Below are 26252 nucleotides of genomic sequence, written 5' to 3'. Positions count from 1 at the left end.
GTTTATGGATGAAGATCTCAAAGTGTAATTTAAATATAAACGGAATGGTTTTTTTATTTCACGTAAGAATGCATCCATAAACCACGTGACACGGTTAGAGAGGAAGGGAGGGGCTTATTTCAAAAGCTACGCTGAGCTACGTCAGGGGAGGGTCTCATTGAAGTCAAGCTTCGTAATTTGTTATATATTTTTTGGGGGCCTTTAAAAAGCCACCACAAATTTTTTGGGGGCCACCACAAATTCAGCCACGGGCGTTTATACCTCGGTATAGAAGGTTCCACGTCCTACCCAAGTGGCAATCATAGTAATGGCTACTGTAGGGTACATGGAGGGAGGTAGGGGTTCTAAAAAGGCTAGAATTTAGTCTCGTAGTTTATGGACGCCCTCTAAAGATATGGTGGTAAAAAGATACCTTTTATGTGACAGTAAGATTGTATTTTTATTATTTCTTGTGACTGTAGATTGTAAACGATCTATCAAAAACCACTCTAGTCCGCGCTAACCCAATTCCTAGGAACGAAAATCTAATTGCGTTGAGTGTGGTTGATCTGAATCGAGATAGTATGGGTTTGGATTGTTTTTGGAAGATAAATTTACAATCTTATTACCGAACGGTTGGCTCGAGTACTGACGGGATAGTGTACTGACTGCGATAAAGTAATTTTGGCTAAAAAACAAATTGCAATTCGAAATATATTGGGAAATAAATTTAGGAAATTTTCTCAAACAGTTTATGTTGTTTGGCACTTGTGGTATAGAGAGAATTGTTTGTTTTGGTCCAACATCGTTTTTTTATAAAGATTGTTCTGAAGGAATATAATAAATTATTATTTTAAAAAGTATTATCACAATGCTGTTAAAATTTTTTGAGTTTATTCTTATCGTCAATCGTATAGTATAGAAACGTACAAACGAAATGAAATTTTGGTTACATACATGATATTTCATTTTATTTATACGCTTTACGAAAACGACAAAATTATAAAAAACTATATCGTTTAAAAAGTATAAAGATTTTCCATCGTTGGTTTACCTTTTTTTCAAATGCAAAAATCAAGTCACTTTTTTTTCAAATGTATTTTTGATAAATACGAATTTTGCATTAAATGGCTGTTCATAGAATTCGTCACACTAAATTTAACATTTTCTACTTCAATTCACTCCGAATGTCACGGCTCGTCGAAGCGATCAATATTTTTGCTTTTTTTTACCCTTGAGAGACAAAAATCTAAATCATTGCAAGACTAGTTAGTTTTTTCATTCAGCATTTACGAAAATCGAGGAGGGATGACTCAAAGGTTTATGACACTAGATTTTTTTAATTCATTCATTCAATAAGGCCTTAAATCTGATTTTGTATATTCGCGAAATTAACCCCTTCACCGGCACCTTGAAAAATGACTAGCGTTTTATGGCCCATATCTTGCGTTCTATTTATTAAAATTTAATGATTTTGGTGTCGTTGGACTTGTCTGCGTTTTATCTTCAAACCGATTTATGTCAAAGTACTCGATTGATAGAAAATTCGTGTACAAAATCAAAAATTTTTTTGTGAATTTCTTTTAATTCAACATTTTCGATCCTCACTTGGCGACATCTTTGACGAAATCTTGGCGAAATATTTGAAAATACTTTTTAAACGATATAGTGGATCATGATGAAAATAGTTTTTCCATCACTTAAAAATTAGAAACCAAAAAAATTACATAATCTTATTTTTAGAATTATGTTACCCCTATTAATTATTGTTTGATTTTCTATTTTTATTTTTTGTTCGATTTCCCCCCCCCCCAAAATAATAAATTCATAATAAATGCCATGTGGGTAATAGCTCACCAACTTCTGTTGAAATCCATCCAGTAATATTGTGCACTATAGTTTCGCCACCAGCTAAAATTGCACCCCATACACCAAACGTACCATAATCGATAATCGAATGATTACATGCTGCCATTACAGCAAAATCCTGTTCCGGTGAATTTGTGCTATCTAGTTTACTTACAATATAAACGTTACGATGTTTACCTAAATGTTTATGACACCAGGCGGGATCATCACTAATTACAATAAAAATCACAGATACATATTTATTTTCAAAATATTTCATTGCTGTAAAAAAATATTTTGATCCAACTAATCGATGCCGTCGAGCTCGCCATAAATGTGCACGATAATCTGTACGTCGTACATGGACACCAATATATGTTATTGACGTCGAGTCCTCATTGTTTATATGACTCACATTATTTTTGATTTTTATTAATTTTAATTCAGCTTTACGTAAGATATTTTGTGCTCTTTGTGTTAAATTCTTTTTGATTGTAAATTCGTGTCGAATATCTTGTAGCCATGGTATAATTACCTCCGCGTTACCATAATACCGATGTAATAATATACTTTGATTTGTAAAATTCCATTGATCGACTGAATGTACCAATGTGTTCCATTGCATTGGACAATGTGAAATTTGATTTAATGTAGGCACCGATAAATTTTCAAATAGTTTATCTAAACGACGTCGTATACAGCCTGAAAAAAAATTTTATTATTTTAATAATTGGTTCGATGTCTAAGGAACCATTTCGTAATTCAATTTTGTTTTCTTTGTGATAGTACTTAGAAATGAAGAGTACTGGATTAAAGTTGATAAAATATAGTGCGTTTTTGCACAGATTATCCATAGTAGTTTCTAATATGGTATACGAAAAGTGATATGACGGTGCAACTACAATCGACATATAAGAATCTTTTCGTTCAGTCATAAAATTACCGTGTTTTTTTTTTTTTTTAAGTTAACAATAGGTTCAAGTCAGTAGAGAACGAAAAAGTACATCTTTAATCCAGAACTGTAATCGATAAAAAAAAAAGCTTTAACTCCTTGACTACTTGAGACCCATTTAGCTTCTGGCAGTCAGAGACGGATTATCGCCTACGATGTGCCTACATACGCGAGGTTACATAGGGGCCCGTTCGTAATAATTGCAAAATTCGAGAAAATTTCAAGAAAATTTGAAATATTCCATTCTAACTGCAAGCATCCGACTATATTATGACTAGATATTGCAAGACCAAAGAGTATAAGACCTCTGGGTTTAATGAGCCCCTCTTGAACTAAATCACTTTCTAAATCATTAGGATACATTTTTCCAAGAAAATGCCTTATATGAGTCGAGGGTAACAACTCATTCATTTTGGTTAGAAATGAAAACTTCACGTTAATCCGTTGTAGACCTTCTGCCGTTTTTCTAACTCGGACACGAGTCTATATATCAGGACGAGAAACTCATAACTCGGAAAGTTTCACTCACAGCCATTATAACATCTTCTTCGGGTGTGTCATTAAATAATGATTGCCGCCATAAGGTCCAGCCTTCTAAATCTATTGGTAAATTCGCTACTGGCTAGTTCGTTACTTATAAGTGAAGCTAATAAAAGAGTGTTTAAAAATAATTACCTGGCACATACGGATCTAATCCAGTACGACGTGCTACAGCCCATACACCAGCATACTCAAACATTTGATTACCTAAACGTCCGCCTTGATAGACCGTAACAATACCATCCCGTGGACATGGTTGAGTTTTCCGTTGATTACGTTGCAATCGTAACGTTGTTTTCATATTAATGTATGGTATTTTATCCTGGCACAAAATATGTTCATAATCCGATACATATCCACGTTTTGGTAATTTTTGGGCATTAATTTTTTCATCATACAATGGAAATAAAAATACATGCACAAATGAGACAACACATAATGTTAAGAATGCAGCAACAGTTAATAAATGATTTGTTGGATTTAGCAGCATAATTTAATTAATTTATTTTTAATTATTATAATAATTAATAAATATTAATTTTTTTTTATTTATTAATTTATTATTATAATTAATTTATATTTTATTTTTAATTTCACATCAGCCAAAAATAAATATTATATCCTAAGTATCACTTAACTTATTTAACACAAATATATATAGGCAATTTACATTACTACAGCGTATATCCGATTGTGTATATTGTGTGCAACTACATAATAACTGATTCCTTGATTAAGGGCAGAAAAACTAGGAATAATAAATGGAAAAATTGTTGAATAATAATTATATGAAAACACAATGTTTGTGTATTTAGGCAAAAGCTCACTACTAAACAGAAAAGAGCTTATATGTGTACTGACTTTATCGATTTTATAACTACATCTCATCTTTCGTCTCATTCAATGGATGCTGTCTGGCGCCAAATACCTAGTGTGAATGTTTAGTTCGTACAGGGTGTGGCAAGTAAAGCACTCAGGAAAAACTGTTTGGTTCTACATTAAGTGAAATTACATAAAATATAAAAAAACCTACCTGATAAAAAAAAATTTCTTTAAAAAATGTGCGAATTATCCTGTACGCCACTGCACGCAAAAACGTGTGTGCGGCAACAAAAAAGAGCGACATTTTACGTACTGATTTTTTATTTGATTTGAGTAAAAGGTTGAATAATTCAATAATAAGTATTGTAAATTTTATTCATCATGCAAGTTTATTATAAATACATATTTTATTTTAGTAAAAAACCATATTGATTCAATAATTAATTAGTATTTATTTCTATTTTTAATTAATTATTTGTTTTAATTTAATTATGCTGTACAGTCGTTTAAGTATTAATCACTGTAATCAATAACCTTCGATAGCTCAGTTGGTAGAGCGGTGGACTGTAGAGGAATAAACACTATGTCAGTTATCCATAGGTCGCTGGTTCAAATCCGGCTCGAAGGAAACTTTTTTTATAATTATTTTTTTATTTTAAAGTTTTTTTCTTTAAATATGATGGTTCGTTTCTCTTAAAAATTCACAAATTATTATATTTTTCAAACACAAAATTTGAAATTTCTTAAATTCTATTTCTACTAAATTGTTTTGTATAATAAATATGGCATTTTTATGCGTTTAGAAGTTTCTGCAAATCGAATATGTGCATGTGGATATTATGAAGTCCACAAAAAAATATTGGCATAAAGCCTGCGAATGGTCTAATAAGATTTGGAAAAATTGAAAACGAATTTTTCGATAAGTAAACTACGCGGAACCCTCGCAATTTCTTTTATTCTGATTAAAACTGATATATTTTTCTGCCTCCTACGAGGCATGAGTATGAAAATGGGTCACCAAAAGATGCTAGTATTTGAATTTCGAATGATCAAGGCGTTTCTTATAATAAAATTTCATCCTGATCTTGGATCATTCTGTATGACGTGTGTTTATATGTATTACGTACACGCACATATATGCATTTTTATTACAGGTGGTTTTGATAAATGTATCAAGGTGGCACATGAACTCCTAGTTTTAGTTCAATATAAAATAATAAGGATATTTTTCTATGAAAAGGTTGATTACCCCTGTACCTACTATTTGCTTAGTAATAATATGAATATCTTTATAATTTAAATAAAGTTTAATTAATTATTTAATATTTATATAAAAATTATTTCAACAATTTTCCAAAAATTGTAATGGTAAAACCAGAGAGTGCTTTCAAAAAATAATTTAATAATAATTAATCAAATAAAAGAGATGTATCGATAATAAAGTTGCCTATACTTTTCGAAAAGATGTTAAATATATAATGAACAAAAATATGTTGGCAGATACGTATGCCTGAGGCTCTCAAAACTTTTTAAGGGGTTTGGAAAAACATTCAACATTTTATCGATCTAAAAATTCGTATAAGGAATCTTTGCTACTTACGTCAAAAGGTCTTAGAGAAATTTTTGAATAAATTTGAGGAGTTTTTGAAACATTGCACTCCGAATAGTAGAAAAAACATAGAAATCTCAATAGTATTTTCAAAATTTTTTTTATTAATATAAAATATCATAAATATACATTACTTACAATAAATAATTTAATTATATTGAACACATACTTTACGAATCAGATAATCCAGGCTCTAATTATTCGATCTACTTATAGTTTAATAATGATGCATTAACTGTGACGGATTAACCATTAGGCGGATTAGACAACTGTCTAGGGCAGGCATGGGCTAGTTATTTTAAGTCGAAGTCACCATTGTTATAACTTTATTGTGTGTCATAAACTTTATTGTGTGTCTCTTTATTCAAGTCCGCATTGCTCATAAAAGAGGAAGCGAGACGGGTATACGACTCTTTTACCTATCTCAGTTTCTCTAATAGTAATGAGATAGGTAGGAAAAAAAATTTTGTCTCTCTGTCTTATTCGTATTTTAGGTTGTCACTGGTTATATTGTCACTGCCTTACTCGCATGTTAAATTATTAGTCCGAGGGACTTCATTAAGTCATATTTACCCATGCCTGGTCTAGGGACCGTGAGGGAAGGTCAAAAGAGGAAAAGAATATTTTAATAGGGTGCCTATTTGATTTACTAAGCCTAAAAAAACAAATTTTTATGAGAACGGCCACACATAAAGAGGCCCCAAGTTGATTTACTAAGACAGCATGGCATGGAGAATTACATTAGGGCCTGCGACATGGGTTAATCCGGCACTGTCTGTTAATCAGAATATTTGCCTTCAAATAAGAAACTACATAAAAGTACAAAAAATTAGTAATTGCTAATTAATTACCAAAAAATTCATAGTTCTATTGGTTCAACGATACAGATTAACTGATTCATACTGTATTCAAATAAAAGTGAGTAATATGCTCATTAACAGTTGATATTCAATAAAATTGATTTAAAAATCCACATTGAATTTTACATATTGAATCATTCATAATTGTTGTCCAATTATATTTTTCATTTAATTTGTAACAATTATGGATACGTTGCGAGTTACATAACATCTGTAACATTAATGTTTTGCAAAATTAAATAAAAAATTCAATTTTATTATCTTTAGTCTCTTTATAAACTTACTCCTTCCTTAGTACAAGCACATCTTGTACACGGTGATACATTTTTAATTGTTCCGATACTCATTTCAATTGAGTTATCAAATGTGCATGATTGACGATCTTTCCAATGAATTAAATCCATTTTAGGAATTGAATTACATGACATCATTGGATTTCTATAAAATCATAAAATTTTTGCAAAATCACCGTAGCTAAATCTTTTTTAATAAAATCATTTTAAAAACCCTATTCTATGGCACGCCATTTTACTATTTAATAGGCTAATTTTTATCGAGAAAAAAATTAATTAATTATTTTTTTTCAATCAGAAATTTTATATTTTATATTTTATATTTTGTAAAATAAATCTTAGTAAAAGAGAGATTGATGAGAAAAGAGAGAGGAGAATTAAAATTATAATGATAACATAATAAAAATGTATTATTATTATGTATCATCATAATAATAATACATTATTATTATGATGATACATAATAATAATACATTTTTATTATGTTATCATCATAATACAAATGTATTATTATTATGATGATACATAATAATAAATCAGTTAATTTTATTTGAATTAGATTAAAAAAAAAATGATTTAATTAAAATTATGTACATAATGGAAATAGAGAATTAAAATTATGTGCATAATAAAAATGATTGAATTAAAATTATGTACATAATGGAAATTGAGAGTTGGAAATTGAGATATTTATTGAAAAAATACCAAAAAAATACTACTTTTTAAAAAATACTACAATCTTACTTCTATCTTAAATTTACATTCAAATATTACTACGGTAAATATAATGTATCTGTGGCACGCCGTTTTACTACTTAATGGCTTGGCAAGCCGTTTTACTATTTAATGATTGAATTAAAATTATGTACATAATAAAAATGATTGAATTAAAATTATGGACATAATAGAAATGTAATAGTTAAAATTATGTACATAATAAAAATGATTGAATTAAAATTATGTACATATAATGAAAATGATTATTATTATGATGATAACATAATAATAATGTATTATTATTACGATCATTTTTTTTTCGGACATTAAATAGTAAAATGGTGTGCCATACTATTCAATGAAATTAGTTCAAAAATCTACGGCAATATTACAGTATTATGATTCAGTGATGCAGGGGGAAGTTGCAGAGTTTAATGAGAGACACGTCATGTTCTGGCATCAGATTGGACCTAGTTCTCCGGGTTGCATTAATAGTCAATTTACTATTTAGATACTAACTGGTAAGACATAGAATTACACTTTGGGTACCCAGCAGATCTTAGCCAAAGTCTGGGTATCTGGTTTTCAGTCAATTCTGGGTGTCAGTGTTAAAGCTGGATTACCCAAACCTAGCCAAACCTTGAATCTATCCCCCAACCTTAGTATTTCCTACACGAAGCTTTATGTCAGGACATTGCAATACTTACAAAAATTGATCTGGTAAATCCAAAACATGCCTCTGTATTTGATCCACTTGATCCAAGTTATTGCATAATATTCTTGCTAAAGTCATTTTACGTATTTCATTTAATTGGTATTTCGTAAAACGTATAAATGGATCAATATTCTCATACCAAAATCGATCACATTTCCGTAATCGTTGAAATTGATTACCAATGATACATGCAAATGTTGGACCAACAATACCACCATTTAAAGATGTTTCCAATAATCCACCAGAAAATAAATCAATATCGTCCACGTGTCGATAAACTTTTTTTAATTTCTCAATTAAATGTGGTTTAATTGTATCGATTAATTCATCGAATGTTGTCGCTTTTGTTAGATTACATAACAGTCGATATTGATTGTAGCCGGGTATACCATGATCTCTAGCTAATTAATGTATTATTTAGAATTATGGTTAGGGAAATATAAAAATTGGAAGTCGATTGTCCGAAATATTGGACCATTAATCATTTCTAGAGTTATTTTCAGTTACGATTCTTAGGGCAAGAGACTGCTAATGAGACTTTCTAAGATATTGTGAAACTTTTAAATTTAAACTCTGAACCGTTCTAAAAATTATTAGCAAAGGCTCTTAATTCAAAGAGTCGAAGTGTTGGGACAGGTACAAAAATAAAGAGTTTGAATATCAAATAATTCGGTTGCATCCGGTATTTAAAAAACAAATAGATACCTATATTTTAGGAATGAAATGGCTTAATATACTAGATTCGATTTATCGACATACCTCGCTGAATATTAATTGCAGCTAAATCCATACCAGAAAACGGTTTTGAATCTTCAAATAAATGATTTGTCACTTCACTTGTAACAAAACGATCAAATTTTTCCATTGGTGATACAACTAAACCACGAAGAATTTCATCAATAATACCATCTTGATTAACAATTTCGGGATTAAAAAAATGATGCCGTAATCGTATTGGTGGATCTATTCTTTCATATTTTCGATCCACTCGCATAAATACTGGTTTTAGTAATGTATGACCAAATCGATATGCTGCAGCCGCAAATTCATTTACAATCGTTGCGTCACATTCAGGATCGTACCCTAAAACAAAAAATTTAAATTAATTATCCAGAAACCGATTGTTTTAGCAGGCCAATTTCTATAATTTTATTTATAGGAGTCCTTGAAAATTTTTTAAACATACCTTTGAAATACTGGATATTTTCCAAATTAAGATTATGCTTATTAATAAAATTCCATCCGAGTACACGTGGCAAAAACTCTGAAAATGTAATATGTTGCACCATAGCAGATAAAATTCGACGAGTTTCCTGATACAACTGTTCATCAGACCAATGCGAATTAATTTTCGCTAAAGTTTCAGCTATACGATTATGTTCACGTAAAAATATCGTATGAAACGATGTCAAACTTGGCTGTTCACTTGCTCTTGCATCCCCCGCACGAAAACAAATTCCATTTCTCGAACGACATTCTGGATGTGTATCGATCTCAGGTAACAAATCTTTCCCATTGTACTTTCGAGTTGAATTTAAGAATCCGGACGAAAATGTTCGTAGTATTTCGGCTTCACATCGATCAGATCCATAAACAAACGATGCATCAATGTATGCGGTTACTTGACTCATTTGCTCTCGATATCCCAAAGTTAATCGTCCGGGTAATGATCGTGTAACTGGAATACATTTCTCTCGACCATTTTCCGAATTTGGAAAAAATGTATCGTTACTTGCAATTGTGATTGGTATACAATCAGGATGAACAGTTGTGGCAGAATTACAAGGAGAACAATCTATAATTCCACGGCCCAAATGACCCCTGTTTACTGGTGTATGCGTTAAATCGTGATCTAATATTTGAGCGAACTGCATTAACATTAAAGAGTATCTTGAATGCGAATTTACTCGATCTGAATGTAAGGTCGAAGATATCAGGCGAGCACTTGGGAGAGGGTATCCATTAACAGATGTTTGCCTAGGACTTCCAATTCCTGAAACCAATAATTATTCAGAACATTTCACAAAATGGATTTAAGAGTCTAATACCGTCATCGTAAACCGGAGCTAGTAATCTTAAGAACGGTTTTAAAGCTTGTCCTCGTTGTGGGTATTTTAAGTTATTACATCGACCAGTGATCATTCGATATTTGCTAGTATGATCACAAGGTCCTTCAATATCATCGCATACAGAATTTTCTGTAGATCCAATTATTGCCATTTCAGCTGTGTTTATATTTGGCAATAAAGCGATTAATTTTTTTATTTCGTCAAGTCTTTTTTTGGGATTATTTGTCTCTTGATCTTGCTGTCTGAAAAGAACAGTTATTAGAATTTGAGTTATTAATATACAGAGTGGGCCATTTAAAAAAATGGTCCACCTTATGTATATTTTGTCTCAAGGTAGCGCGATAATTAAGTTTCTCACATGCGTGGTATGTGCACACCGTTGCTTATTTTCAACTTTTTCATTCGCAGCAAACAGCATTTTCCTATTTAGAACCGTGAATTGAAGTCTGAAAGTTGAAATCTATGCCGTGCTCTCTGAATAAGATTTGATTTTATAAAGAATCCTTGCATTTCAAAAATACCTAGCACAAATCATTGGCAATTGAGAAACGAAAAATTTTAATACGCTACCGTGAAATAAAAGCTTAAAAATTTCTGTAATTTTTACATTTGTAAAGAAACAAAATGTTTCGAAGCCAATTGATAAAAAAATGATGAATTTGCAATCACTTGTGATTGACTTTTAGGACGATTAAAACTATAAGCCGCTCCAATCGGTGATCGTGGATCAGCTGCAGATTGAAATGATTTTAATTCCATATCAAAAATTTTATCAATATCTTCTTTCGCTGCTTTAATGGCTTCATTTAATAAATATCGATCAATATTTAATTCGGGTTCTTGTTCTTCCCATTTTGTAAAATCAATGTCGTTTGATAAATGATCTGAACAATGAAGCATGTTATTTCTAAAATCGATAAATCGATGGATTTAGACATTGGAGTTTTGATGAAAATTATTTAAACTTACAAATAATTATCTTTGCCAATGAAAGTTTTCGATTGCAACCGATGAATAAAATTACTATTCAGACAAATGACTTTCGTTAAAGTATACTTCCGTATTTCATTCAACTGATCCAAATTAAATGATGATGGTGGTAAATTATTTTCGTACCAATGACGATCACCCAATTTTAATCGTTGAAATTGACCACTCAATAAACATGCAAATGTTGGCCCTAATATGCCTCCAGAAATTGGTTCTTCAGATAATGCAGCAGGAAATAAATCAATATCAGAAACACCTCTAAAACATCAAATTTTTATTATCAGAAAAAAAAAATGTATGTACAAGATGTCCCAGGAGTAACAGACGGTCTTGTTATGTCAATAGCTAACTATCGGATTATCGTGCATCAGATCAAAAAATGGAAGAGGACTTTTCGTCTTCGAATTTTATTTTCTATTTGATGCAACAAGGGGGTCCGTTACTCCTGCGACACCCTGTATATCGAAACTCACTTGTATAGTTTTTGGAAAATTTTAACAATACTTTTTGGTAAATAATTCCCTAAATCATTAAATGTTTTCACATCTGGTTGATGGCAATATTTTCTCCATTCAGTGTATGAAGGTATGCCATGATCTCGACCCTTTTGGATTATTTGAGCAGCAATATCCAAACCATTCCCTTGCAAAAGATGAATTGCAGTTATTTTCAAAGTTTGTCTTTCAGGGATAAATTATTTTCTCTTTTCCCTTTTATTGTATCTACTGTAAACTGTCGTATCCATTGATTTCCGATGTGAAATTTTATTAAAATTTTTGCTTAAATGTGTGACTGCCTATGGTGTTGCTAGCAAAATATTTAGCCTTCACTTAATCCAGAAAAAATCCGTAACAAAATCTTACCTTCATAATTTCGATTTTTAAATAATGAATTAATCAAAACGTCCTCAATATATGGATCAGCATTCATTGCTGAATCATGTATTAATCCTTGCAAAACACGATCCATTCCACCATATTCAAATAACGGAAATGGTGCATAAAATGACGCTAGCAAAGATTGTTCTCCAACTTTTTCCCCTGATTGGTTAATTACCGACAAAACATTTGGTAATAAGGACATTAAAAAAGGCAAAACCGCAGTGGCAACCGTATTACTCATTGCAGGATTCATATTAACATCATATTTCATGGAATAATCTGAATTTTCCAATAACAAATCATAATTTTTCATGTATTCCTACAAAAAAAAATGCACGTGGAATATTATACAAAAAAACGGTTTCCTAAAAGTTGTTAAAAACTTACCTCACCTAAAATAAGGGGTAAAAATTCGTTGTATGTGATATGTTGCAAGGCAGCAATGATTATTTTTCGAGTCTCTTGAAATAAAGTTTCATCAGTCCAATGTGGATTTATATTTGATAAAATTGCGGCAATTCGATTATGTTCTCGAAACCATAATGTGTACATAACTGCGATTCCAACATGCTCATTTGCTCGAATATCACCAGCTCGAAAACATCCACTAAAATAAAAAAAACTCATCACTTTGCTCGAACATTCTACTATAATTCAACAATCTACAAAATGCAAAATTATACCCCAAATTTTCGGATGAACGACAAAAATTACTGTCATTAAATATCGACATAATAGAACCGCTAAATTCATTATCCATTCGTAATAGACCATTTTGAAACAACCGTAAATGTTCTGCTTCCTCTAAAGATGTCCCATAAATCATTGACCCATCAATAAATGGAGTAGCTTGATTGATTTGTTCTCTGGAACCCATCGCACAATCCACACGTGGTGCTACAGCTGATCGTACATATTCTTGACATTGCTCGTCCGTACTTTTACCGTAAACTGGATCATTTTTCGGTATACGTATGGGAAAACATTCCGGATGAAACTCATTTTCATTAACACCGCAACATTTTAAGCGTTCTATTTGCATGCCACTCATTTGGGGAGTATGGAAAATGTCATGAGAAATAAATTCACCCCAAATAACACTGATCACCATTAAATGTTTATGGCGGCTAGGAAATTTAGTTAAATGTATACCAAGCGAAACTTCTCGTGGACTAGGCAATAATTGCGGATCGGTTACTCCACCTCCACGTGGAATACTTATGGCATCCTCGTAGTCTGGGGGTAAAAGACGATGGTAAGCTGTATTTGCCATTCCCCAATAAGGTTGAAGGACATTATTACAATATCCAGAATAAGATCTATATTTTTTTGGCTGGCACGGCTTACTCTTGATCAATGGGCAATGTCTTCCAATACTTGTTTGACTTATGTTCATTGTGGCCAAATCAAAAAGGATTTGATGTCGTGATAAGTTATACCTAGAAATTTTTGAATATTATTATTTCGAAATTGATAAGGTAATGGAACCAATGATGGCCCGGTTCATATAATAGCCCACTTTTAAAAAAAAAAGAAGAACTTATGGCGTTTTGAAGTTATGTAGGCCTTACATGGTTCCAGTACCTTATAATGAGTTGAATTTGTCAAAATATGTACCGAAAACTTACTGATCGGCCATATATCTTGTGGCTTCTTCCATAATCAGTGCAATATTGGTAATATTTTTTACAGTTGGTTTCATGGCATGTGATATTGCCATAAACCACGATGGTGACTCTTTAGATATCTCAGCACCTAAAAAATATTTAAGTACTTATAATAATTTCGTATTGCCAGAGCGCTTTCAGTGGATAATTTTGGCGTTACACAGGGCTGTTATACATATATACAATCCATAGACTTATATGCCCATCATACAATAGTTATTATATTAATAAAGTTGTGTGTCGTTACTATAGTAACTCCCTGAAATAAAACTCATGTATGGAGCAAATACAAACATTTTATGAAATTTATAATTCTCTTACCTCTTTGATAAATTTCATGAAAATGTTGAACCATTTTCTCTTCAACTTCATCTAACATTGTTTTGATAATTTCAGCACTCATATCTGAGTAGATTTCTTTTGAATCAAAGTAGTCAACATTTTGGGCGAATATTAAAAGAAAATGTTCAATAAGAATTAACTTTAATAGAAAATTCGACCGTCTAAAACAAAGTTTAAAATAATATAAAATAAAATTTTGCTGTTTCGAAAAAAATTACGATTAAAGCTCTCTGTTTCAAGGGCAATTTGGTTATTTGAATTAAATTTACTGGAATCCAGGATGTGCAAACCGGCTTATATAATTTAATAAAGGAAAACAATAGCGGAATCCCATTTTATTTTAAATATGATCCAAAATATGAAAAATAGAGTGATTTTTTTTTATTTCGATGACGTCACCGAGTACAAAAAATCGATTTTTTAGATAATTTTGCTAAATTTGATTCAATATAGAAAATTTTACCAAAAATTTAACAAATATGATCTAAAATGAAAAGATCTACTTACTTGGTTTATTAAAATTGAATATAGTTTGCGTGTGATAGAGCAAAATCGATTTTTTTGGATTTTGATGACGTCACCGTGTGCAAATAGATCAATATTTTAGATAATTAACCTAAATTTGATTCGATATGGAAAATTTTACCAAAAACTTTATAAATATGATCCAAAATGAGAAGAACTTTGAGAAATTTTTTTTTGTCTATATGTACTGAAAAATATTTACTTTAAAAATAAATTTAAAGTCATGAACTAAATTTTTAACGAAAGATTGCTAAAATAAGATAAATTATTATATCAAAAGATTTCCAGTAAATTAGTAGAAATAAATCTTATTTACATTTAAAAATACACATTTACTTTCGGATGTAATTAATTAGTTAATTTTAAAATAAATAGTAATTATTTGTATTTATACTCTTTTATATTTTTTAATTTGTTACATTGCTACTATAAATTTTCAAATCATGACAGATTATTTACAGAAAAATTTAATTATTTATGGAAAATATTATGAAATATGTAATAGCTATACACTTCTTTTTGTTCTAAACGGATATGCAGGAAGTATGGGCCAATTCACATCTCAAGAAAGATTTTTTTTTTTTATTTCAAAGTAATAATGAATAATTGCTTCTGACAAATTGAAATAAAAATAAGTAAAAGGTGATGAAATAGTAATCATTTTTTAATTTATGTACATTTCATTAATTTTAAATTATATCATTGTGTTATTGATTTCACATCGTTACTTATTCATTCGACTGTTGCCGCAGAAGGATAATATTTTTTGAATGTATGTATTTATGTCCTTTGTTTTGGTGCATCCCTCAGTCTAAATAACTTAAAGAATTATGGATAAAAATGGCTTATATACTCCCAATAAGCGTAAATGATTCAATTAATTCAATAATAAGTATAATTGTTTTCATCGTGACTAATGCAAATACACAAAATTCTGCATATTATTTGAGTAGTTTCGCAGAATTAATTTTTAATAATAATATAAATAACCTTCGGTAGCTCAGTTGGTAGAGCGGTGGATTGTAGTGGAATAATTGTCGGTATTCCATAGGTCGCTGGTTCAAATCCGGCCCGAAGAAGAAACTTTTTTTTACATTTAATATTATTTCTGGTTTTTAATTATTTATTTTATTTTAAATATGTTTTTCAATGGATTAAATATTAATTAATTAACTATATTAACACCCTTCGATAGCTCAGTTGGTAGAGCGGTGGACTGTAGAGGAATAATCACTATGTCAGTAATCCATAGGTCGCTGGTTCAAATCCGGCTCGAAGGAACCTTTTATTTTATTATTATTTATTTTTTTAAACTTTTTACTTTAATTTAAGAATGCCGTGCAGTAAGTTTAGAATTAATTGATTGTTAAAATAACCTTCGATAGCTCAGTTGGTAGAGCGGTGGACTGTAGAGGAATAATCACTATGTCAGTAATCCATAGGTCGCTGGTTCAAATCCGGCTCGAAGGAATTTTTTTTTCATAATTATTATTATTTCTATTTTAATTTTTTTTTTAAATGAGATATGTTCATCATGTTCTCCTAATAAAAATACATAAAATTTTGTTGTATTTTTAATTTAAAAATTGATTCTAATTGATTATACCAAAAAACCATGTCTCTGATAGGCCCACCGGTTCTCGCGGTCATTTTTTTAATGGTCCTGTGGTTCCTTTCTACAATTCCATTTCTATTGCAAAATTGCTTAAGCTCCTCCGACCGGATTTTCTTGCTATTGTCCGTTAAAAGTTCGGCTGGCGGCCCTCTCTCGGTAAACATAGACGGATTATAAATATGTAAATTATATTTATTCAACCCAGTTTAATTATTTCGTAACAAAAACGTGCTTTTTCAATATTTTCATCGTAAAATTTTTATTAATATATTTTTAAAAAAATAAATAAACAAAATTTATTAATAATTTAACGGGTGAATGAATATGAATACTGCTTTGTTTATGCATACATAAAAAAAATGAGATACATGCCATACAACCTCTGCATACAGTGTTTCTAGAGATTGAAAGGCAACCAAACTCTTTTTGGAGTTCTTGTAATCAAAATCCAAAACAAATAAAATAATAAATATAGAAAATTGAATTTTTAGTCAAAAACCGTCGTTTCTTCCATTTATTTTTTAATTTCAATATAATTTTTGTCGGCCCAAGCTCCTTAATCCAGTCATGGGCAAGTTATTTTAAGTCCTAGTCACCATTGTTATAACTTTATTGTGTGTCATAAACTCTATTGTGTGTCTCTTTATTCAAGTCCTTCGTTGCTCATAGAGGAGGAAGCGAGACAGGTATACGAATCTTCTAACTATCTCAGTTTCTCTAATAGTAATGAGATAGGTAGAAAAAAAAAAGTTATCTCTCTTATTTTAAGTGAAGAAACCGAGGGACTTCTCTGGGTCACATTTACCCATTAAAATAAAGGGAGAATTTTTCTGAAAACCTACATTTTAATCTGTATATTGAAGTAAATTTTCTTAAATTATTTATGTTTTTTTTTTTTTTAAATAATATTTATTATTATTTTTTTTATTTGGTTTTTATATTGGCGATTTGCCCATTGCAATGATCCGTCATTAGTTTGACTGAAACATATTGATCGCTTATTATTGTAATAAAGTGTACCTTATAAATAGATTAATTAGTAAAAATAATACATTCAATATTTTAAAACAGATGATTGGTTTTCACTACACAACATGTGTACGAAATCCATTTTGTGAAATATATAATTGAATTGTTTTGTTTCTTTTTACTCCCGATATATTTCACAATTTTACCCTGGTAGTATTTTGTATATTTGTATTAGAACATGTTGAAGAACATTATTTATTATGTTCTCCTCGAATAAATTTATATAATATTGAATCAATTTTTAAATTAAAAACACAACAAGTTTATGTATTTGTATTAATAGAACATAATGACCATACCTACTTAAAAAAAAGTTATTTTTAAAAAGAAATCATAATAAATATGAAATAAGTTTCCTTCGAGCCGGATTTGAACCAGCGACCTATGGATTACTGACATAGTGTTTATTCCTCTACAGTCCACCGCTCTACCAACTGAGCTATCGAAGGTTGTTAAATCAATTAATTAATTCTTAACCAACTGCACGGCTTACTTAAATTAAAGCAAATAATTTAAAATAGAAATAATAATAATTATAAAAAAAGTTTCCTTCGAGCTGGATTTGAACCAGCGACCTATGGATTACTGACATAGTGATTATTCCTCTACAGTCCACCGCTCTACCAACTGAGCTATCGAAGGTTGTTAAATCAATTAATTAATTCTTAACCAACTGCACGGCTTACTTAAATTAAAGCAAATAATTTAAAATAGAAATAATAATAATTATAAAAAAAGTTTCCTTCGAGCTGGATTTGAACCAGCGACCTATGGATTACTGACATAGTGATTATTCCTCTACAGTCCACCGCTCTACCAACTGAGCTATCGAAGGTTGTTCTAATTAGTCATTAATTCTTAACGTGCTGCACAGCATATTTAATTTAAATTATTTATTTAAAATAGAGAGTAGCTACAAAAAAATATTTAAAAATCGGCTTTAGAAGAAAGTGAATGTTTGTTAAATATTCCACTTTTTCAATCATTGTTTCCAAATTTTATTAAATGAAAAGAATTTGAACGTGCTTTAATGGTTTGTTTTTTAATTTTTGTTGTAAAAATATGAAAATATTTATTAATCAAATAACCCATTTTATTTCAATGAAACAATAATAAATCGAAATTTACTCAACATTATTTTTGGAATATATTTAAACTAAATAAATAATGATTTCAAAATTTCAATTATAGGCAATTATTAAATAAAAACAAATCAATTTATTTTTGATCGTTCGCATTAAAATCGATAAATTAAAAATAAAAACTACGATTTTATAAAATAGTGTTTCTCGAACAATTAATTTAATTGTTTTCACAATTATATCGGAAGTGATTTTTTTTTTAATTCGTTTAGTGCATCAGTTTATATTTATTTTTTAAATTCTAAAATTAAATTAATAATAATAATAACAATATACTTTTTAATAAACAAATCAGAGAATAGTTGAAATGATACAAGCTTTATGAAAATTAAAAAATACATTTTTATTACAAAATAATATCGTATAGGTGTTTCCTTTGCGACGAAAAACTAAACTTCTTTCAACTATTAATTATTTACTTTACTAAATAAAATCTTTAATTTACTAATAAAATTATACATTTTATGAATACTTAAAATACATTTGATTGAAATTGCATATATATTATATCTTAAAGCAATAAATACAACTTCAAGTAGATGCACAATTTGATATGTAAATGACATTAAAACATATTTAATGAAATCCAATTAAAATATTTAATATAGATTTGTAACATTTGATCTGTATGTAGTTTATTTTTTGATTCTAAATATAAACTTAGATATTAATTCACTGAAAATCTTTAGCATCTTTTTTTGTAAGGATTATTAAGGAGTTTCGTTACTGTTTTATGAAAATAATTGCTACCGATGTTTTGAAAATTTTGGAAAGATTGATTCATCAAATGATCAGTGTTCTTCTATATGAACGTAAATTGGTTTCAATTTTTAAAGTTCATAACTTTTGCTAAAATAATTACGTTCATAAAATATTTTCAAATACTAACTAAATCACCATTTCTGAACAAATCCATATTTTTTTAGTTGAATTATGGGCTCAGGTGAATTTGCAGTTGTGTGCTGCAAATAGTGCACAAATAGCAGCATGTTTTTATGTCTTACTTGACTATTACTCAGTGGCGTAGCTCGCCTTGGAGGAGCCCCGTATCAAAATTATTTGGGGGGCCCAAATGAATGGTGAAGATTTCTCACAAAAGAAACTAAATTGCTTGCATTAAATTAAAATAAATACTTATTGATTATATTATTATTCAAATTAAAGATACACTTTTCTTGCCTTTTTTTGGCAAATTGATTTATTGAATCATATATACCTGAAGACGATTTCAGTTTTTCTAAAATGCTTACGTAATTATGAATGGCCTCTTAAGTGACATTGTGGATAATATTTTACTAATTTTTGCTTGCATACGTAAGAGTTCTCTGTAGCTCGAGGGCCCCGTATCATTGATACAGCTGATACGGCGGTAGACACGCCCCTAATTACTCCCATCAAATTAGGTGAAATGTACTAAAGTATTGGGTGCAGAAATGCACCCACCTATGCCAGTTATTACTTCTTTACCTGTATAGGTAGAATACAAATTTTCAAATGCACAGAAAATAATGGTGATCAACGATTTTCCACGTTTGTTCGCATTTTTTTCAAATTTTCAAAAACTATTTAAACATTTTAGAGAAAAAATTGGTCAGTCAAAACTTATAGGACGTAAAATTTCCAATCGATTTGAATAAATAAACTTTTTCTTAGCTTTCATATTTTCTGAAAAATCTACATCAGCTCGAAGTTGAGGTAACTCAAGTGACTTCTTTGTGGTGGAGTGGTTATCTAACTACACCAAAAAACAACTTTCAATGTAAAACAAAAGAGTTGATTTTTCTGACTTTTGTCCAAAAATTTAATATAAACACTCCACTGTGCTGCGCTCCCGTTCGTTACGAGATTGATTATGATACCCACACACAAAAGCTTGAAATTCATAACACATTCATTTTTATCGTATATTAATTACAATTAATAAACGATAATATAATTTTAATATCAGGAAAAGAGAATTTTCCAATTTGTTATTTTAGTAAAGTACGTTTAAATGAATAATCACATCGCATATGCTTTAAAAGTACTTGAAATTCGTTTAAATGCTATTAAAAATAGAATATCAAAACCTTTTACAACTGAAGTGTTTTTCTCTGAATAGATGAAAAGTTTCATTAATTAACAATGCACGTATTTCGTCTAAAATTTATTATTCTAATTTTCATACAATAAATGTTCTTTTAATTCAATCAAATCAATATTTAAAAATTAAAAAAGATACTTAAATTTTTCGAATTCGGATTGAACAGAGAATGTCAAGGTAAAATTTTTATTAGTATACTTAAGAATGTACAAGCGCCAGAACAATTTTTTTTAATAGAAAATTATGTTATAAGTTGACAATATAAAATGAAAAGTAAGAATAAAAATTTTCGATATTTGGTGTAATTTTCAAAATATTGGAAATTAAACATTTTGTTTAGTTATTTAGCTTTCGATATTTCGAAAACCAAGGCAGATATCGAAAAATTGTATCCTTATTTTTCGTCTACATTCATGAAGTTAAAACAAAATTCATCATCAAAGCTGAACATAAGGTACAAATAATTTCAACCACAAGTCTAAACTTGTTCTGGCGGTCGTACTACCTTAAAATAATATCATAAATACATTTTACAGCTATGAGGTTCATTTCCGAAAATTTTTTTATTATTTAAACAAAAAAAAAATTTATGAATTCCTGAATTCACATCAGTGTGTGTATTAAATTATCGATTTATTTTTCGTTTAAATTTACGTTTCCTTTTTCACTTAAGGTAGTACTATCGGTAATAAACTTTGCATTCAGAATTTAATGAAACTTGGCATAGTTGTCCATTATTATATCATAATTAACCTGTTAAATTTTTAGGGGTCTTCAGAGAACTGAAAAAAAGATATTTTAACATTGATCCTTATGGGATATCACAGATTTTATTTTATTTTACAAAACTGGACGTTCAGATTTTCAGTTCTCTGAAGGCCCCTAAAAATTTAACTGGTTAATTATGATATAATAATGGACAACTATGCCAAGTTTCATTAAATTCTGAATGCAAAGTCTATTACCGAGAGTACTACCTTAATTTGTTTAATTTTTTTGGAATTTAAAATAATAAAATCACTTTACAATTATTTGTTTACTTGTGCTGAATATATTCGTAGAGTTCCAAGAAAAATAGAAATACTTTTTCAGTTCTGTCAATATTTCAAAGACTATATAGTATCTATATATCGGAAAACTTTACTCTTAATTTTTGTCTAATTTTCCCAAGTCCTAACAAAATCAACCATCAAAATTTGAAACGTAAGTCCCAAATATTTTTTTACATTCATTTTTTTTTTTGGAATGAAAAGGAAATCGCAAGATGATTAATCGAACTTCTTATAGATTTGTTACAGATTAAATTTATTTAGCTAATCATTTTTGAACATTCGTTCTCGATAATTATCTTGTCATTCTTTTTCGGCGGTTCTAAATAACCGCTATACCGCTACAAAATCAAATATTTTCGGCGGGATATCGACTAAAATTACGAAAAATTTAACTAAAAATTTCCACTTACCTTTTGAGAAGCATAATTCTGCATGAATAAATAAAAAAACAATTTAACTAACTTTTTTTTATCAAAACTAAAACACACAATAAACAGATATAGAAAAAATATTAATAAATAATTATAAAATAGCAGCAAGTACCTAGTAGTCCATTAAATAACCAGATAATTAATTAATTTTCCTCTATAAAATCACAATAAAAATTAATGATTATACAACACGTAAAAAAAAGAATTTTTACGATTGTTATAACAATGATAAAGTTCTAGTAAAGAATGTGAAATTCTTGTATATTGTTTGTAATTTTATTAAATTCAGATTCATTGTTTTCTTTCTCATATCTTTTATAAAATCCCACCTCATCAATTTGTTACCAAGAATTAACATCCTCATAATATTAATTATCGATTTTTATCTTATAAGACGGTTTTTTTTTTTGCATTATATGTGATTCGCGTTTAGAATTTGAAATAGTAAAAATAAATCCTACCTTTTTTTGTTAACTGAAATAAATCTCACCTTTAAAATACTATTCGTTGTGGGCGTAGTTACAATAAAATCGATGCCAGCGCTCCAGTGAAAAATAATGGCGATAAAGGAGGCTGTTATGACTAATTTGCAATTCTTTACATGTTAATGAAAAATCAAATTGCACAAATATTATTTTTCAAAAAATTAAATTATCATAATTATTTATTTAAATTTGTGAGACAATAATTTTAAATTTTCAATGTAACTCATAATTGCAATCCATACAATTATATATGCATCCATACAATTCTATAATTAAAGTAGTATATCGTTACCATGGAAACGCCTCCAAAAAAACTCACGCACAATGCGAAAATAGAAGGTGCGAATCAAAACACCTTCTATTTTCTTTATATATCGTTTTTTCTTAAATCGAGAAAAACGAGGAATTTTTCATTAAAAATTCATTGTAAAGAATTTCAATTATTACTGATTTAGTTAGATATTGATAATACTGAGAAACCAATTTTTTTCTTATTTTTACAAGCTTTTATTTAGTTTCACCTGTCCCGTTGTCATAAGCGAATATACGGATTAAATTTGTGTCACCAATTAAACTCGTTATACTAAAATAATTTTCAAAGAACTTCAAAATAGAGTTAATTAGATTGAAAACTTAATAATCATTTTCAAGAACTTAAAGGACTTTGCTAATGTTTATTTTACTTTGCAAGGTCAGAATTCAGTCTGTTTAACGATTTTGTTTACTTAAATTTTTTATGTTTTTCTTCATTAAATTCAGTGAAAGAATTCATTAAAAAATAAGCAAGTTATAATAAATCAATTAATTTATGTTAATAAAGATTTTTCTAAATATTTCAAACAATCCATCATTAGTTGAAGCTTTTAAAAAAGTTGTTTATAAAAACATTTCAAAAATTGTAGACCAAACATTCTTTACATATTACCTATCATTTGTTAGATCAAAATATTTTTTTATTTTATAAATGAAAACAAACTAATTACTTTTGTGTTTTTATTAAATCACAGAATTTTTAGCATTCAGTAACAAGTAGATATAGCTACTACATTCTGTTTAATAAAAACCTATAAACTGCAGATTCTGTCTATAAAATCCATCTGCAAGTCTCGGCGTCTCGGAGAAAAGCCATTGATATTTGAGTTTTTTGGGATCATTGATTAATAATTGTATGACCATCTGATCAAATTTTTGGGGGTTCTTTAGCTTTAGCCATATTTTGACCAAGAACGGATAAAAAAATCAATAATATCCTGGAGACTTTCATATGGATCTTAAGCGTCTGGAGTAGTGTACGGTACAAAATTATAAAATTATAGTTTTTTACCACATAAAAAGTCTTCTGCTAGAAGGATTAAATTGCATCTGCATTGCAAAATTAGCAAGAAATCTTTGAATTGACGAAGAATTCGTTAATTAATCTGGCACGCTTCATTCTCGGCACTCTCAGCATTCTTAAGAACGTTCCCAAAAAATCACGTTTTCTTAAAATCATCTTTAAATGGTGTAAACACATTCTCATTAATGCCCTTTTTAAGCAAGGAAATTTTTTAATACCCTTTACGGTGCTAAATTTTTATATTTGATCTGTTAAAGTTTTCGTTTTCTAACAACCTGCACTCGTTTTTCCATAAAAATACATTTCAAGTGATGAAATTAGTGCGTGTTGTTTCATCTATAATACTGCAAAGGATTTTCTCTAAATCTTTAGGCATCAATATTTCAAAAACTATGATACATATCGAAAAATTTTACTCTTGATTTCGTCTAATTTTCACAAGTTTTGACAGAATACATCCGTCCAAAATTTAAAACGTAAATCAAATATTTTCATACACTCATTTTTTTGAGAACAATCTTTTTGTTTTCAAATGTACCCGAAAGCCCTCTCCGCAAAATTGTAGTACCCGGTTCTTTATTCTATACCTTATTTTTGCCTCATAGAATTTTAAATTTTCCAATTTTAACTAAAATATCTCGCTAGCACAAAGAGATTAAGTCCACCAACTGGCACCAAATTTTTTCTTATTTTAACGAAGTTTCATTTCTTTTTTCTATCTTCGATTTTAAGTTTTGGGTGTAGATTTAGAAATAACGAAATCTAAAAATTCTATAATACTAAAACTTCTTAAGGATGTATGAGCATGACAACAATGTTTGATTTAAAGGCTCAAAATTTGTTTGTAGGTAGTCTCTTGCTCAAAGAATATGTGGTTAAAATTTCAGCTTAGGTAACCGTGCAAATTTTTAAGAAAAAAGTCATTAAAAATCGATATAAAATACATTGGCTCGCTATTTTGGAAGTTTTTGATAATTTTCATTTGGAATGAATGAAAACAAATTTAAAAAAAACTTTTTAAAAGAAAGTAAACATATTAGCAATGAATTAGAAAAGAAAAAAACTAAGTGTCACCGTCCATATAAGGGATGTAAGAGCAGGGTAGATTAAGGGATGAAATTATTTTTATCTTTGTTTCAACTTTGATGATGAATTTTGTTATAACTTCATGAATGTAGACGAAAAATAAGAATAAAATTTTTCGATATGTGTCTTGGTTTTCGAAATATCGAAAGCTAAATAATTAAACAAAATTTTCAATTTTCGATATTTTGAAAATTAAGCCAGATATCGAAAAATTTTATTCTTACTTTTCGTCTTATATCGTCAAGTAATAATATAAATTTATCATCAAAATTGAAAATATCTATTTTTAAATTTGTGCCCCCACTACCATACTCATTCATCCTTAAATATTAAGGCTATAAAAAATTTTTTTAAGGATGAGGACCGTTGATTTCTTATTGTATTTCCTTATGATTATCTTTAAAAAAAATTATTTTAATTTACATAATCATCGTATATTTCTTATAATTAATTTACATTATTTAAACAAAAAAATTAAGACATAGTATAAAAAAAAAAACAATTAAAATAAATGCACTTATTATTTTTGTACAAGAATATGTCTTTCTTCACCCAAATCCGATTTATTATTATAGGTCGATACACCAAAAAAACAGAACTTAAAAATTCGCACACAATTTTTTTTTTTTTGAATTTTTATTTATCATTTTTTTCCGTATATTGCACAAATAAATCAAAAACCATTTTACAAACAGAAAATAAAATAATTATAATCACAATTGATAAAACAACAGCTTTAATTATATGAAATTCATTTAATCGTCGCTCATGATTTGTTGAAGAATCATTCAAAGTAGCATTATTTACAATATTTGTTACATTTTCATAAACAATTTCGGTAATTTTTGGTAGAATAGTTGTTGTTGATAAAACTTCATTATCACTTGAATTATTCAATAATAAATCTCGAATATGCATTTTTATTTTTTGATCTAAACAATTTATCGTTCTTCGATCGATATAGGTTATTGACCACTGTTATATTTCAGTTTAATTAATATATGTTGTATGATATGTTTCACAGCTTCAATAAAAGTTCGAACTAATTAAGAATGTATTTTTGAGTCTTTTCAATTTCAATTTTAAACATAAGCTATATGGGTATACACGCGAAAGTGTATGAACATTCGAGAGCATGCGTTTATTTATGCCAAATTAACGGGATTCACCACGAAAAACATGTG

At 29.0% G+C, this 26252-nt stretch overlaps 2 protein-coding genes and 7 non-coding genes across 9 annotated transcripts; 4 read left to right on the top strand and 5 right to left on the bottom strand.

Moving 5' to 3' along the window:
- Nucleotides 1-1804: 1804 nt before the first annotated feature.
- LOC123298882 (galactoside alpha-(1,2)-fucosyltransferase 2-like) lies at nucleotides 1805-2452 on the bottom strand. The gene is made up of 2 exons (XM_044880978.1): nucleotides 2145-2452; nucleotides 1805-2057 (listed from the first exon to the last, which is right to left on the bottom strand). Exons 1-2 carry the CDS (start codon nucleotides 2450-2452, stop codon nucleotides 1805-1807), a joined length of 561 nt encoding a protein of 186 aa, XP_044736913.1.
- Nucleotides 2453-4674: 2222 nt separating this feature from the next.
- Trnay-gua lies at nucleotides 4675-4769 on the top strand. Its single transcript has 2 exons — nucleotides 4675-4711; nucleotides 4734-4769. It is a non-coding gene; the product is annotated as a tRNA-Tyr (tRNA).
- A 1929-nt stretch (nucleotides 4770-6698) lies between these two features.
- Nucleotides 6699-14345, bottom strand: LOC123298881. Its single transcript, XM_044880977.1, has 14 exons — nucleotides 14264-14345; nucleotides 13904-14030; nucleotides 12959-13714; nucleotides 12663-12882; nucleotides 12248-12594; nucleotides 11868-12074; nucleotides 11374-11652; nucleotides 11054-11311; nucleotides 10384-10646; nucleotides 9522-10328; nucleotides 9095-9418; nucleotides 8328-8736; nucleotides 6895-7048; nucleotides 6699-6821 (listed from the first exon to the last, which is right to left on the bottom strand). Exons 1-14 carry the CDS (start codon nucleotides 14343-14345, stop codon nucleotides 6699-6701), a joined length of 4356 nt encoding a protein of 1451 aa, XP_044736912.1.
- Nucleotides 14346-15798: 1453 nt separating this feature from the next.
- Nucleotides 15799-15888, top strand: Trnay-gua. Its single transcript is given in 2 exon segments — nucleotides 15799-15835; nucleotides 15853-15888. It is a non-coding gene; the product is annotated as a tRNA-Tyr (tRNA).
- Nucleotides 15889-15994: 106 nt separating this feature from the next.
- Nucleotides 15995-16089, top strand: Trnay-gua. The gene is made up of 2 exons: nucleotides 15995-16031; nucleotides 16054-16089. It is a non-coding gene; the product is annotated as a tRNA-Tyr (tRNA).
- Nucleotides 16090-16184: 95 nt separating this feature from the next.
- Trnay-gua lies at nucleotides 16185-16279 on the top strand. Its single transcript has 2 exons — nucleotides 16185-16221; nucleotides 16244-16279. It is a non-coding gene; the product is annotated as a tRNA-Tyr (tRNA).
- A 1528-nt stretch (nucleotides 16280-17807) lies between these two features.
- Nucleotides 17808-17902, bottom strand: Trnay-gua. The gene is made up of 2 exons: nucleotides 17866-17902; nucleotides 17808-17843 (listed from the first exon to the last, which is right to left on the bottom strand). It is a non-coding gene; the product is annotated as a tRNA-Tyr (tRNA).
- Nucleotides 17903-18000: 98 nt separating this feature from the next.
- On the bottom strand, nucleotides 18001-18095 carry Trnay-gua. The gene is made up of 2 exons: nucleotides 18059-18095; nucleotides 18001-18036 (listed from the first exon to the last, which is right to left on the bottom strand). It is a non-coding gene; the product is annotated as a tRNA-Tyr (tRNA).
- A 98-nt stretch (nucleotides 18096-18193) lies between these two features.
- Nucleotides 18194-18288, bottom strand: Trnay-gua. Its single transcript has 2 exons — nucleotides 18252-18288; nucleotides 18194-18229 (listed from the first exon to the last, which is right to left on the bottom strand). It is a non-coding gene; the product is annotated as a tRNA-Tyr (tRNA).
- Between the last annotated feature and the right edge of the window lie 7964 nt (nucleotides 18289-26252).

This window comes from Chrysoperla carnea, chromosome 4 (genome assembly GCF_905475395.1).
Source record: "Chrysoperla carnea chromosome 4, inChrCarn1.1, whole genome shotgun sequence".
NCBI lineage: Eukaryota > Metazoa > Arthropoda > Insecta > Neuroptera > Chrysopidae > Chrysoperla > Chrysoperla carnea.
Note: the sequence above shows the minus strand (reverse complement) of the source record. Positions and strands in the feature narration are given on the sequence as shown.

Coding starts and splice junctions, on each gene's coding strand:
- LOC123298882 (XM_044880978.1), bottom strand. CDS start 2,452: ATGCAATGGAACACATTGGTACATTCAGTCGATCAATGGAATTTTACA. Junction 2,058..2,144: donor CATTTATGGCGAGCTCGACG/GCATCGATTAGT, acceptor TATTGTAATTAG/TGATGATCCCGCCTGGTGTC.
- LOC123298881 (XM_044880977.1), bottom strand. CDS start 14,345: ATGAGTGCTGAAATTATCAAAACAATGTTAGATGAAGTTGAAGAGAAA. Junction 12,595..12,662: donor TACCCCTTATTTTAGGTGAG/GTAAGTTTTTAA, acceptor TTTTTTTTGTAG/GAATACATGAAAAATTATGA. Junction 6,822..6,894: donor GTGCTTGTACTAAGGAAGGA/GTAAGTTTATAA, acceptor TTAATGTTACAG/ATGTTATGTAACTCGCAACG.